A 15,622-nucleotide genomic window follows, 5' to 3' on the forward strand; every position below is an offset into this window, starting at 1 on the left:
CGGCGAAGGTCTCGCGCGCTGTCGTATCGGAACACACCAGAATCCCGCACCTCGGTCGGGCCTGGATTTCTTCATTCTTTTCAGGCACTCTAGCAAAAATGCAGGAATAATATTTGCTGAAGGGTAAAATTATGATGCTCTCCGGTCTCCTGTCGCCTCATCCCTCGGAGAGCCAAACGTTCAGACACCCTCACCCGCCCTTAATGAGACGAGACGAGACGAGACGGACTGTAGCAATGGCAGGAGAAACAAAGGACGAATCATCGGCCAAGGGACGACAAGGTGAACTGATCCGCGGCTCTGTTCAGGACTCTATAAAGGAGAAGACGTGACACGTCGTAACAAATCAGGCTCCAGAAAAGTATCTGATTTCTGGGTTCCAAAAACGCAGTCGTGTTAACCTAACCCCGTGAAACACAGAGAGAGAGAGGCAGACGGACGACGCGTCTCCATGACGACCAGTTGGTTAATGCAGTTTAAGGAGATAATTTAAATAATCGCTGTTTGCACTGAGTATCACACGAAACCCAGTAAATTCACTCCGAAGGCAAAGTGCAAGGTTACTGCATGTTAGGTGGTACTCCTAGTAACCAATGTGATTCATGAGATTTTGTTCAATTTGTTCAGACAGCTTCGGTATTATTACACGCGAACACAGAGACGGATATCAAATCGACAGGTGGTTCCCGGAGCATATATATATATATATATATATATATATATATATATATATATACAAAAAGAAAACAAGAATCACGATGAAGGGAGGGGGAGATTGCATCTGGGTAAGGTCAACCGACGCTCAGGGCACAACCTGTTACTCGACACAGCTCATTTCGTGGTAGGCCTACTATCCAAACATTCGCCTTTAGATACTGAGGAAAACCATGAAATTCGAGAGGCCGTCTTTCTACAGTCTACCGCGTTACAGTTAAAGTCAGTAACAAAATACATATTCCTATATACTGCCTCCATCTTCGGGGCTCACGGAGTTTACGTTTCCAGTCGGTGTTCCTCTTTCTGTCCGTCCGTCCGTCTACCTTTGTCGCCAATGCGACGGAGCCGACGTGCGGTGGAAGCCATTTTCCATTCCAGTCGGTTGTTACATGCTCTATCTCGGCGGAAGGCGCGGAAATCATCGAGTTTCCACGTTACAGGTAACGTTGATACTTGACCCGTGGGACTTGGGCAAACTTCCGGTAGTGGCGCTGGTGTACGGGTCAACGCGCACGCTCAAACCCTCACGATACTTAACGACAGAACGAAAGTACCCAAAGTGCAGAGAATAATAAAACGGGGAGACGCTGCCACACAGAACGGGAAGCTGAGGTAGAGATGTCTTCTTTCTTTACCCCGGCAACATAAGGGAGTGGTCACCTTCGAGTCCCGCTCGCCGTATCCTCGGGGAAGACCGACCTGACCCTCGAACCGATCTGAACGCGATTACTAAGAGAAAAATCTCGACTCGAATGCCGGGTGCACTCCTAGGCATCATTCCCACATGTTCTATTATTATTATTATTAGTGTTCTGTCTGAGGACAGGTCCATATTAACAGGATCCTTCCATCCTTTTCTCGGACTGGGACCTGTTCATATACGTTCTTGGCAGATGATCCAGAAGTGGTTTGCCATTGCCTTCTTCTGTGTGTGAATGGAGTAATTGTTGGGATGCCACGGAGGAAAACTCCGTGTTGCCTAGACCACGGCCTTGCCCAACACAAGTTATAAATTCGGGCACCGCCGGGAATCGAACCCGAGACCCCCAGGATTACATGGCAAACTGTTTCGACTGTTTTCTGATGTTCTTCTCGGTCTAGCGAAGAACACCACATGGGCCAGCCAACGCCGTTGCTTCTCACCACATCATCGCAACAATTACCCCTGGCACCGCCGCTGCCTTTGATACAGCAGTTCAATTTGCGGTTCATTTCGAGTAAGAGCGATTCAAGTCCACAGCGCGAAGAACAACGCCAATGTCTGAGTTCCATGTTTTCATCCGTCTCTCTGCAGTTCGCGTTCGTGATTTTCGCGCCTTTCACTTGTTTCATTTATCGTCCTATCTTCCATTTAGCTGCTGTCCCCTGTTCCTCTCGCCTCTTCAACATTTCACTTTAATTTGCCTGGTTTGTACACCACTCGCGCCAGATTCTGCTGGTCCACACCTTACGGTAAACATTCTTTGAACTGGTCATGAAAATTGTCAGGAAATTCTGTATAACAAATCTTAAGGCTGTTTATTTATGAAATTCACTTCGAAAGCCGTGCTCTTCGGTCCGCTTGTTCGCCGTCTCATCACACGGAGTGCCAAGTCGGCAGATTTATCACTCAGCATCTCTCGGCGAATGACGGTTGAAAATAAACAGTCCTTTGTGTTTCCATTTGGTTCTTGAGTAAGAGGGGAACAAACGTCCCCTCCGACAAATCCTTCTCGGACACCGCACTGCAACGAACGTCGCCTAACGCGACGAGTTCGTCGGGGGAATCTGAAGTTGCCCGCGGGTTGCGTCCACTCGCAGGCACCCACCTAAAAGCACGGACGGTCTCAGTGCATGAGCGACTTTCGTGTCGCAGCTGAAAAGGAAATGAACTTTCCCGAAGGTGTGTTAACTTGCTTCATTTTCACGGGCATTGAGTTAGGTTCCAGCACCAACATGAAACGTGCGAGATGTGATGTGATGGGTGTCAAGGCGGTCTAGCGTCGTTACCACCGAAACTCATCCGTCAACGTCACCTTGCTGGGCGCAACAGTGTAATAACAAGCGACGCAGATTCGCCTTCTGTAAGAAGAGCCGGAATTACAAAAAAGGCGGCGAAGACGCCGGATTCAGCAATCCGGAGGACGTCTCCGGCTCTTCACTCTACATCGCGCCTTCTGTTACCCACAAACGTCAGAGAAACGGATCGTCTGTTGTTCTGCACGGACATGAACCTTGGCTGTTGTGACGGTAACGCTTTGAACTTATATTCGAGAGGCAGTCGGTTTGAATCTCGGTTATCCTGACGACAGGGCTTGTCGCGTTTCTCAACTTAATACAGTTCCGTCATAGTAAACCTAAGAAGATATCCGTCTTCTGGGTTATTGCACTACACAGCGCAACAACCCAGAAGACAGAAATCATCATACTCTGATGACGGAGGCAGTATGACCTCTGAAACGTTGGTTAACATCGACCAGACTACACAGCGCAACAACCCAGAAGACAGAAATCTTCATACTCTGATGACGGAGGCAGTATAACCTCTGAAACGTTGGTTAGCATCGACCAGACTACACAGCGCAACAACCCAGAAGACAGAAATCTTCATACTCTGATGACGGAGGCAGTATGACCTCTGAAACGTTGGTTAGCATCGACCAGACTACACAGCGCAACAACCCAGAAGACAGAAATCTTCATACTCTGATGACGGAGGCAGTATGACCTCTGAAACGTTGGTTAACATCGACCAGACTACACAGCGCAACAACCCAGAAGACAGAAATCTTCATACTCTGATGACGGAGGCAGTATGACCTCTGAAACGTTGGTTAGCATCGACCAGACTACACAGCGCAACAACCCAGAAGACAGAAATCTTCATACTCTGATGACGGAGGCAGTATGACCTCTGAAACGTTGGTTAGCATCGACCAGACTACACAGCGCAACAACCCAGAAGACAGAAATCTTCATACTCTGATGACGGAGGCAGTATGACCTCTGAAACGTTGGTTAACATCGACCAGACTACACAGCGCAACAACCCAGAAGACAGAAATCTTCATACTCTGATGACGGAGGCAGTATGACCTCTGAAACGTTGGTTAGCATCGACCAGACTACACAGCGCAACAACCCAGAAGACAGAAATCTTCATACTCTGATGACGGAGGCAGTATGACCTCTGAAACGTTGGTTAACATCGACCAGACTACACAGCGCAACAACCCAGAAGACAGAAATCTTCATACTCTGATGACGGAGGCAGTATGACCTCTGAAACGTTGGTTAGCATCGACCAGACTACACAGCGCAACAACCCAGAAGACAGAAATCTTCATACTCTGATGACGGAGGCAGTATGACCTCTGAAACGTTGGTTAGCATCGACCAGACTACACAGCGCAACAACCCAGAAGACAGAAATCTTCATACTCTGATGACGGAGGCAGTATGACCTCTGAAACGTTGGTTAACATCGACCAGACTACACAGCGCAACAACCCAGAAGACAGAAATCTTCATACTCTGATGACGGAGGCAGTATGACCTCTGAAACGTTGGTTAGCATCGACCAGACTACACAGCGCAACAACCCAGAAGACAGAAATCTTCATACTCTGATGACGGAGGCAGTATGACCTCTGAAACGTTGGTTAACATCGACCAGACTACACAGCGCAACAACCCAGAAGACAGAAATCTTCATACTCTGATGACGGAGGCAGTATGACCTCTGAAACGTTGGTTAGCATCGACCAGACTACACAGCGCAACAACCCAGAAGACAGAAATCTTCATACTCTGATGACGGAGGCAGTATGACCTCTGAAACGTTGGTTAGCATCGACCAGACTACACAGCGCAACAACCCAGAAGACAGAAATCTTCATACTCTGATGACGGAGGCAGTATGACCTCTGAAACGTTGGTTAACATCGACCAGACTACACAGCGCAACAACCCAGAAGACAGAAATCTTCATACTCTGATGACGGAGGCAGTATGACCTCTGAAACGTTGGTTAACATCGACCAGACTACACAGCGCAACAACCCAGAAGACAGAAATCTTCATACTCTGATGACGGAGGCAGTATGACCTTTGAAACGTTGGTTAGCATCGACCAGACTACACAGCGCAACAACCCAGAAGACAGAAATCTTCATACTCTGATGACGGAGGCAGTATGACCTCTGAAACGTTGGTTAACATCGACCAGACTACACAGCGCAACAACCCAGAAGACAGAAATCTTCATACTCTGATGACGGAGGCAGTATGACCTCTGAAACGTTGGTTAACATCGACCAGACTACACAGCGCAACAACCCAGAAGACAGAAATCTTCATACTCTGATGACGGAGGCAGTATGACCTTTGAAACGTTGGTTAACATCGACCAGACTACACAGCGCAACAACCCAGAAGACAGAAATCTTCATACTCTGATGACGGAGGCAGTATGACCTTTGAAACGTTGGTTAACATCGACCAGACTACACAGCGCAACAACCCAGAAGACAGAAATCTTCATACTCTGATGACGGAGGCAGTATGACCTTTGAAACGTTGGTTAACATCGACCAGACTACACAGCGCAACAACCCAGAAGACGGAAATCTTCATACTCACCGCTGTGAGAACCTCAAGTCTTACATAGTAAACCTACTTTGAAGCAGGCAAATGTACCTACTGATCTGTCATTAACTACGTATTTCTTATTCCACTACACAGACATGCCCTAACCTCTTCAGCAGAAACGGCGTAGTTTCATCAGAAATCTTCCAGTGAATGAGAATTGAGCTGTTAGGACATGTGGGATGAACTGCTGAGGAAAGTTCGTTGTAGTTACTTGGTTACAGTCAGACACATTTACGTGCTCACGTAAAATGCAAGGCCATTGCTAACATTTGTGGCAATTCGCTACAATTTCTGCCACTACCGAGAAATTCAATTGATTTCTCGTCGTACGGCAACGCAACTCGACGCCGCTGCGCCTGCATTACTGTGGCGGACCGGTTCTTTCTCACGTGCAGCTGAAATTGATGATGGCTGTTGTAGCAGGTGGTCTCAAGTGCTTTTTAAATTGTCGCCCTGGTCACGGAAAGACACAAAGTTCGTCTGGAGCCATGAAGACTTCCGCCAACACCGGCTGCTCCTTACAGCCGTCATCAAGCCAGACTGTTCCTCTATTCATTTATAATATATCACGTCCCCTTCCTTACATTATTTATCTGTCTGAAGCTGCTACTTTGTTTCTTTCTCTCTCTCTCTCTCTCTCTCTCTCTCTTCCTCCCTCACTTGCTTTGTTTCTGTTTCCTTCATTCTCTTTCTTGGGCCCGGGTGACTATAAAGTATTGACTGACGGTGTTAATGTTGGCAGCAGTGTGAGCCCAAGTGTCGACCCACTGACCTGGCACTCCCAGCCTTCCGTCATTCTGTCTGACGGTACTCATCACAAAAAGCGGCCAAACATTTGCAGGATGCTACCAAAATACCCGCTAAGAATTACATGAAAAACTGAAGAAGCCAAAACCCGGTTTCAACAATATTATCCCACAAGACCGAAAATCATTGAAAGCAAATGATGAGGGACCAAACAACATTTGATATTTACAGATATGTTACTTTGACGGCAAATATTATTCTGAAATAACGACAAATGAAAGGAAGACGTTTAACCTGAAATAATAAGATGAGATGATAATGTTGCGTCATATTGTGTTCAATATATACTTGTTCAATTTTATCAGTCTAATCACAATAAAATATTATTAAATATTAAAATATTAAAATATTACAATTAACATTTAAATATTTAAAATATATTAAAATGATTATCTCTATAGAAATGTTCGATTTACATTAGAGCATCATCTTTTACATTTACATTTCGATAGAGAGCATCATTTTAATATATTTTAAATATTTAAATGTTAATTGTAATATTTTAATATTTAATAATAATATTTTATTGTGATTAGACTGATAAAATTGAACAAGTACTGAAATAATAAGAAAACTTAAAACATGGGAGGCACCGAGTTCCGCATTTAGACTGTAGAGGCGACGCGAGAATGAATGTCGCGGGCACAAAAGCTCGAAAGCTTCTTCCTCGCTTAAGAATAGAAGTGACGGGATCAACTACCACAACGAACTGCGCTACTGAACGATTCAAAGCAGAGGGGGGATGAGGAGTGGTTGCTCGCGTAGACAGACGAAGTTGTCGGACAGTACACTCGAACCTCACTGTCCTAAGATCAACTAATCCCAACAGCCGCAGATTCCCCGGCCTTGTCAACGCGCATACACAAGTTTCGAAGAGAAGGCTTCACGCCACTGACACTCATTAATCGGCTCAGTTGAGTAGCCCACTTCCCCTTGAGACTTGCGCATGCTCAGTGGTCTTGCGATTATCAGAGAAGTCTAACTTGCAACTTAATGAGCTTGTAAACTTGTCTCCAAAGTTTCGTCGCAAAATTAATCCTTTTTTTTTTTTAAAAAGTACTGACAGACGCGGTAGAAAGTCGAACTGAACAGAAGCACTAAAGCGCAGACGGAGTTTTAAAAGTCTCTGGTCTCCAAAGTGAGTCTCGCGTTGCGGTGTCCAGACGCGCGGATGCTCGGCATGAAGTGTGTCCATATTCGGAAGAGATTAATTAATCAGTGACAACAGCGAGCACGCGTGCCATCCCACACGCCTTCTTCCTGCCTTTGAATAGCACGAAGGCATCGACATTCGTGTGTCAGAGACTAAAATCTCTTCTCGCTTAGTTAAGTCGTCACTTACTCTCCCTTGTATTCGGTCAGTTCGTCATCGTATCGAAGAATGTGTTACGAGATCCACGTGTTAAATACGCACAAATGCTTCGCACGCCGGCCTTTCTGACAAAATTTAATGTATCGCGTTCATATTAACTAGGGGTTATATCTCGGCGATAAGAACTGAATCTAAATTCTCCAATGCGAAATTTAACGGAAATCCGTGAGGTAATTTCCGCGATAAAGCATTAGAACTTAATGAAAATCCTTCCCATTATCAATTAATTTAATAAATTTCGCGCAAACAAAACGCTCAGTAGATATGAACCTTGTGTTGCCTGATTTATGTTATGAGGTTATGAATTTTAAAGTTACAATCTGACGGGGCAGGAAAAGGAAAGGATCACGTCTCTCGTATTTACTTAAAGGCGTCTGTGAACGTTCTCCCACACTACAATCAGCTGCTCCGATTATCAAGTTAAAATTCCAGCAATCGGCAGACGGCTGAACGCCTCCGTTACGGCCGCACACAGCCCAACGTTTCCATCCTACCGGTATGCAACCCATCGTACGCAGACCACCTGCCGGAGGTACGAACTACCCCGTAACGCGGGTAGCCTACCCTCACACGGAATTTCAGACATCGAAGTTGATCTTCCGGCACGGAACTCTGCGTGGGCACGTATAGGTAGATGCAGACGTTTCGAGGGGAACACACTGCCTTCATCTTCAGGTCTGTAATTCAGTCTCACCTGCAGATGGAGGCGATGTGTTCCCCTCGAAACGCCGACGTCGATCGGTCGATCATCCGGTTCATGCACGTGACCGGCGGCGTACTCTTGTGAACGTGTTTCGTGACGCTCAGCTGAGCGTACAATTAGGACTACGCTCCACGGGGTTCGTCGGTTTAAGTCACTTATTGGCAATCTCCACTAAAAGCCGTCCTACTGATTTAATTTTCGATCGTATCAGCTTAATTTTACCTCTAATTAATCATCATCATCATCATCATGTTCCGGCTTCAGGTCCCCATCTGTTTCTTGGGCGTGGCAGTTGGTTTAGCCCGTTTCGTTGTCGCCGTATCAATCACTCTTTTCAGTTATTCCACCACCGGGCTCCATATTCGCTTCCAATTTCCTAATTAATAATCACGCCTTTTTCCCCACCCACGTCATTTGGCTGGTATTAAAAATTCGCCGACCAAATATCTGTCTGTATTTCAGAATTTTAGTCGGATTATTTCCCTAGTTCTCCCGATATCTAATTTATACGAGGCGCGAAATAAATTTATCGATCTCCTCAAAAACTTTCTTAAGCATATGAAAATAAAGATAGAAATGCAGACGCCATTAAAATCTTCATCTCGTGTCCCTGTGTTCCAGATTTTTCTAAACAGAACTTGGCATCCAACAGCAGTGAGGATGTTTATCTGTAGCAGGAAAACACATCGGATAACGTGGCAGAACACGCGTTTGCAAAACTTGTATGTTCCAGTAAAGCTCAGTCTAAATAGTTTAAAGTTATTTATATTAAATATTCTACTTTGATGTTATTTATTACAAATAGTTCGTGGAAAGACTGTCGAAATGCCTACTCCGAAGGAAAATAATTTCATTACGAAGAAAAAGCAGTTTTACGCACGACACCCTTTGTAACAAAACAGTGACAAGACGCAAATGTTTCACAATTAAATTTACGACGTCCAAACGCGCTGTAAAACCAATGTAAACAAACAGGCATTCAAATTCCAGTTACTTAAACTAGCAACACAACCTAACCTAACCTTCTGGGTTTTTTTATAAAACACGCAATCTCAAATAAGATTCTACTCTGCTCGTTACTTGTTTGCTAAGGGGTGCTTTAAAAAATGTAAGGGCGCTGGAATAATTTCAAAAATAACATTACAACCCTTCTGGACACAATATTATATACGATAAATAAGGGATGGATGTCAAATTATTAATACATCTACCTTAACCGTCGACAGTACTGAATATCACTGAAAGGATAAATGTAATTCGTTTTAACATATCTTCACATACATGATGAATAAGTTTCCCAAAACAAACTGCAAGTCTGCTCCAATGTGATGTCCTCCAGTATCATTTACGAAGCTCCATTCATCTCAGTTATGTATTTTTCTTTTATCGGGAACTAAATTGTGACTCACGTTGTTACAGAGACATTAAGAGCAGGATAAATGCGGTGGATACTTCCTACCGTTCGAAATATTTTATTTCCCTTCAGCTTAGTTTCAGAACAAATTTATCACGTGCCCTGTGGATGTCATCTTTTGCTATTTAACCCTTTGAAGCCGAAGATCGTCTGAATATTATTTATGAATTCAGTCCGTACCGCGAAGAAAACACTACACCTCACCATTACGAAAATCAGCTGGTTAACCCTTTGAAGCCGAAGCTCGTCTTCATAATATTTACGAATCCAGACCGTACCGCGAAGAAAACACTTCACTTAACCATTAGAAGTCGAATCAGGCGGTACCACATAAGATTTAACAAAAGAACATCCCGGTCAAAGCCTTAATTCTCTGGCTAAGCTCTTCGTTACATAATTTCCATCGCCACTTCGTTCGTCTGTCTGTCTGTCTGTCCGTCTGCCTTCAGTCCGAATGTCCTCAGGTCTTCACCCATAAATTATTTTTCTGACATTTCGTCAGAACGTCACATCGAGACGCTGAAGCACGGAAGATGCTTCAGAGACGTTACAGATCCAACTTACGTGCTTTTATTTTCTTGTACAACGGGGTAGATAAACTTTGCATTGGCCTTAATGTAAGGTAGTGATTACAACAGCCGCATTCGGTGGAAAAGTCCATTTCTCCGACGGAGTTTAATATAAAACTTATGTGGGAGGTGGAACTTGTGGGCGAATCGTTATGACTTGAGTGTCGAGAACGTCCGAGTCCATCTCCGCCAAAGATCGCAGTCCCCTCGAGTCAGCTTGATGAACTGAAACGAGCGTGCAAACAGAAGATGGGAAAAATTTTCCTGAGGCCGCGGTAATTAGCAGGCGAGATCTCACGAAGGCGTCGCGTCCTACTGTAATGAAGTCCCGGAGACAGAAAGCTGTCATCCGTCTATTAACGCATCGTATAAACAAACAGTTCTGAGGTCAACTGACGGCGTCTACTTCGTATTAAACGCATTAGTCAGACTATAAATTTAACGTCTTATATCTTACAAACCTTAACAAGACATTTCAAGTGGCATAATTACAACGCTCATTACCCTCTCACGGGCTCGGCTTGGTTGATAGCTGATTTGGCAACGATATATCAACTGCAGAGGTTAACTGTTGATCGCGGGATTTTGCCTGACGCGCCAAGAAACGAGACAGGGGGACTAATATTAAAATGAATAACAGAAACACATAGTAAGGATGAAACAAAGATTGAAGTGAATGACGACCATGTCTTGTGACGGCTTTAAAATTTTCCGGGTCTATCACGTGAGAAGCAATAAACCAATGTAGCTGAAGTACACTGTTTCCACTGCGCATGCCTGCCTGCTGGAGTACGCAGAGTCCCGTACACGTGGCATACCTGTTAAAGACGGACAGGGCTTGAAGCTCTCACGGCGGCGAGTATAAATGACCGTCTTCTGAGATGGTACGTCGCGTAGTCTGGTAGACGTCTACCGACGTTTCAGGTGTGCTTGTTGGCACCATCATAAAGGCGACCATGACGATGGAGGCAGCAAGCACAACAGAGCCGTCGGCAAAATCCTACCAGTCTATGAAGCACAACATCCTAGAACACATTCATCTTCAAAGGCAGGATAATTTGTGATACTGAAGGATTGTGTAATAGCTGTGAGTGTTAGTTACCTTCAGGATTATCATAGTCAAAGCAAACTCGACAAATTTCAGTCTGTCGCACAATGAAGCCTATGTTCAGAGTGGGCACATTGTCCCTCCGTCCGTTGTGATCGGATCAGGACAATTCAGGTCACACAATTCGATGCCACGGAGTTGGCTAGTTTGTTTTAAACAGAGGCCTCTTACAACCAACTTCGCACAGACGAATTTCGCGAAGGAAATAAATTCTATCGCCGTGGTTTCTGGGTAGAACCCGGAACGTTATTACCCAATAAGAAGCCAGTCCGCCCGCCCAGACTGAGAGACGCAGCGAATTTACCGGAGGTACAACCCCGTTCCCTGCCGGGGCGGTCCGCTCCGCGTCGGACGAAAGTGAGCTCACCGGTTCGTAGCATCAACGCGGGTCGAATTGTGATTATATAAAACCGAGTTTCATTCACACAGCAGTTGATCGTCGTATGAACTCAACTTAAATGTTAAATGTTACGTAACAACGTCGGGAATATGAACTATTGACTTCACACAATAGCGACTGGATTCAGCAAAGACCCGAGTCGTCTCTGATGCTGAAATAAACACCAAGGAACAGCCATTATAAGTCAGAGTCGACGTTCAGCATGAAATCATGAGAAAAACAAAATCAAGAAACGCTCTTTAAGTTCAACTTCTGTTCTTGCCGCAATGTGATCGTTAACTTTAACAGGTATAAATTAAAATTTAAGTGGCTCGACAAATATCCATAAAATTTCCCGATATTAAATCCAATTAAAATCGGGGTATCCGTTCTCTAATTCACACATGTACCTGGTGAAATACGTCACATGCAGCTGCGAACAAACACCCATCGCTGCCCTAGAACTTTGTGCCTCGCCCCCAAATCAGTTCGTTTCCCCAAAGGCTCCTCGAAGATATTATTCTTCGGAGGTGCTTCGTGTCCAACCAATCCCTCCAATTCCTAAATATGTAATTTCACCCGGCCATCTGAGACAAGGACAGCACTCCGAGTCTGCAGACTGTGAATGAAGTCGATGTTGGCGTCAGGCCATGTTCGAACACGGTGAGACGAACATAGAACGTCGAAAACCGAACTGACTTATGCACAGATATCGCTGTCAAAAGACGCGGAGACTCTCCTCGAATATTAACGAAGCTGAATCTTGAGCGCAAGTGGGGAGGGGAGGGGAGTCCGAGGATGAGTGTCTTGTGGGGGTCGAAGCGCCGTGTAAACTGGTAGAAGAAGTTCAGCGACGTTTCAGATGTCCTTTCTGCCTCCACCAACAGGGTGATCGCCCTTCTACCAGACTACACGACGATACAACCCAGAAGACAGCCATCTACACAGTACCTTACTCACTTAAATAGAACACGCATTATACAAATTAATTATTTGCGAGTTTTAATTAATTTGTATTTATTCGTTGCAGACGAAACTTCACTTATTTTTGTGCTACACGAACAGAACCAGAACAATTAACACAATACAATATGGAATAATTACCGTCGACACAGAAATATTACTTTATTTAAGCTCAGTTAATCATTCCACGAAATAAAGATTGCGTAAAACAAATGTCGCATAACTCACTAAGGTACGAGAGGCCTATTTCACGTCGCGGAAGCCTGCAATTGTGGGGAAAAGACAAATTTAATGTCATCTGGCCGCTCTTCTATAAACAGCCGCGTGTACTGTTGACTCCTCCATGATGAACTTTCGACACATGTGTGGGAAGACGGAAATTACATCCGGCACACGACTGACTGTGACCGCCGGCAGCAAATTATCGGGTTCCCGGGCAGGTAACAAGAACGCCTTGCTGGGATGATATTTCGTAACTAGAAACTACCTGCATGCGACCTAGTCACCGAACAGGAGGACGAAATTCTCGTTTCCGCGTTTCGTGCTCGCTTCATTCGGGCTACAGGCACGCCCGTCGAGCGTCCTCAAGACAACCGAATTTGCCTTTCTGAAGTCTTGTGTTGACTCTGTGGCTACTGGACCTGATTCCAACCTCCGATTGCCCAGTACGCTGCACTTTCAGCCTCAGTTAGAGCATTGGCACTGCTTTCAGCGGCCTGATACTCACACACACTTGCTTCCGTGATGTTGCAGGACGCCTATCGGCGCTGGGTGTGCGCGTCACTCTTCCCGCACTTCGTGGCTGACGGCGGAGCACGGGCCAAGCCGTGTCGCAGCGTCTGCCAGCAGGTGGAGCAGAGGTGTCCCTTCTTCTTGCCGGGAGACCGCTTTCCTTCCTACCCCACACAGTACGCCGGCGAGCCTACCTTCCTGTGCCTCGGTGGGTAACCTAACCTTCTTCTTAAAGTCGCATTTCGACTCTCAAATATCGAAACGATATTCCGATTTATCTTTCTTCAAAAACAAAAACAGAAAGTCATATCTGAGATTCTGAAAATCTTCTGGTTTATGACGTTGAATCACCTTGTGTCGGAAGGAACTGTCGCCTCCATCTTCGGGGTAGATGTTATCCAGACGAGAGTACCCCGAACATGGAAGCAGAACGTCCCTCCGAATCGGTGGTAACCACCTGCGTGAACCAGAAGACCGTAATCCAGAGACAATTTGCATTACAAAAATTAATATGAAGGAATTGAAGAAGTTTGTGCGTGGCGGTGGATTTTGCAATGAAGTCAAACGCCACAACGCACAGAGACCTCTAGGAAGAGGTAAACGTCACTAACGGACTGCCCAAGAGAACCTGAAAGCTGACAGCTCTGTACTTTTAATTAATTAATTAATTTGAAGTCAGTGACTCGGCATTCATTATGTTAACCTTTGTTCATTGTTAATCTTTGTTATAATCTGACATACAACTTTCAATGAAGGCACAGTGAACTCTTCTCGGGCGATCAGCCATTTTAAGAATGTGCGTCGTAATCCAACATTTCGGAGACTGTCCGTGCCTCCGTCATCAGTGTTGTCAGACAGAGACAGTGTTCAAGAAGTTGGATTACGACCACATTCTTAAAATGGCTGATCGCCCGAGAAGATTCCACTGCAATCAATCACCCTGAAAACTTCAACAGCCAAACGTTTTAAAACCCTACGAAGTGTTGGTAATAGGCACACCCTGTATAGTAAAGACTCGGAGCGACAGATACGCACGTTTCCTTTCCCAAAAATTCTGAATATATTTCTTTAAAACTTTAAATTAAAATTTATAGAGCGAGTTTAATTCTGATACGTTTCAGTAACATAATATCTTACCATTCGACGTTATTTTATCCGAGCTTCTAGCGACGTAGTTAAATGAGCCAGAAATGAAATGAATAATAATTTAGGATCTGGTTCACAGGAAACATGACGAGCTTCCTACTGTGCCACTGGTCCCAGCTACTGCGGGATTCTGCAGATTGAAGCTAAATAATCTGATTTCTCCCGGTCCCGCCATCCTTCGGCAGAATATGAGTCGGTCGGATACAGAGTGACCACTTCTGTTCGACGCCATGTCCTTTTCTTCGAATCTCAAGCTAAGGCGACCGCGGTTCGACGCCATCACGTTCGCGTTTGTGAAAACGAGAGCTGAATTACGCGGTGCCCATGGAAACTCGTTACTGTTCGGAGTGAACGCACGCCTCTTCGATTTAAACAAGGAACCGAGAGACGCTGTATCTGCGATCCATAGCAAAAGTGAGACACCGTCTTACACCCGTAACAGTCAGACTGATTACAGCAGGAAGTTGGCATGAACGTACGTGGAAATTCACTCTAAATGTTTGCGGAAATTCTTAATTCATTACGCCAGTGCTTATAGGAGATGGATTCCAAAGAGTCGAAAAGTTCTTTTCGTTAGTGATTTGCTGGGAGTATAGTTTCGTGGCATCGAGAAGATCATGGCGACTGCGTCATTAACCCTTTGAAGACGAAGATCGTCTGAATATTATTTATGAATTCAGTCCGTACCGCGAAGAAAACATTACACCTCACCATTACGAAAATCAGCTGGTTAACCCTTTGAAGACGAAGCTCGTCTTCATAATATTTACGAATCCAGACCGTACCGCGAAGAAAACACTTCACTTAACCATTAGAAGTCGAATCAGGCGGTACCACGTAAGATTTAACAAAAGAACATCCCGGTCAAAGCCTTAATATTTATCTCTGCGTTTACAGTAATAGCCAGCAAACTACTGTACATTCGCACGTGATATTTCGTATTCCGATCATAAACGCCATCTGTGTACGAGATGTTAATTAAAGACTGCGAGCCTGGCGACCAAACGCAACTTTGAAGTTATGTCTGATGTCTGTTACGTAGTGAGACGGTTTACCGGCGGTCCGAAATGGACCAGTACGATG

At 45.0% G+C, this 15,622-nt stretch overlaps 1 protein-coding gene and 1 long non-coding RNA gene across 2 annotated transcripts in view; one reads left to right on the plus strand and one right to left on the minus strand.

The window, feature by feature from the left end:
- LOC147874166 (uncharacterized) overlaps positions 1–15,622 on the minus strand; it is a 100,180-nt gene that overhangs the window by 57,730 nt on the left and 26,828 nt on the right. The gene's annotated exons all lie outside the window — the stretch shown is intronic.
- The window catches only part of Mid1 (calcium-permeable channel component Mid1), a 61,732-nt gene that overhangs the window by 33,122 nt on the left and 12,988 nt on the right, over positions 1–15,622 (plus strand). The window contains exon 2 of the mRNA XM_087346110.1: positions 13,415–13,601. Coding sequence (XP_087202236.1) covers positions 13,415–13,601 — 187 coding nt within the window. The remainder of the gene's footprint in view (positions 1–13,414; positions 13,602–15,622) is intronic.

The sequence above is a fragment of the Zootermopsis nevadensis genome, unplaced genomic scaffold (genome assembly GCF_977971745.1).
Source record: "Zootermopsis nevadensis isolate Lab colony 2312 unplaced genomic scaffold, Znev_1.0 Znev_ptg000010l, whole genome shotgun sequence".
NCBI lineage: Eukaryota > Metazoa > Arthropoda > Insecta > Blattodea > Termopsidae > Zootermopsis > Zootermopsis nevadensis.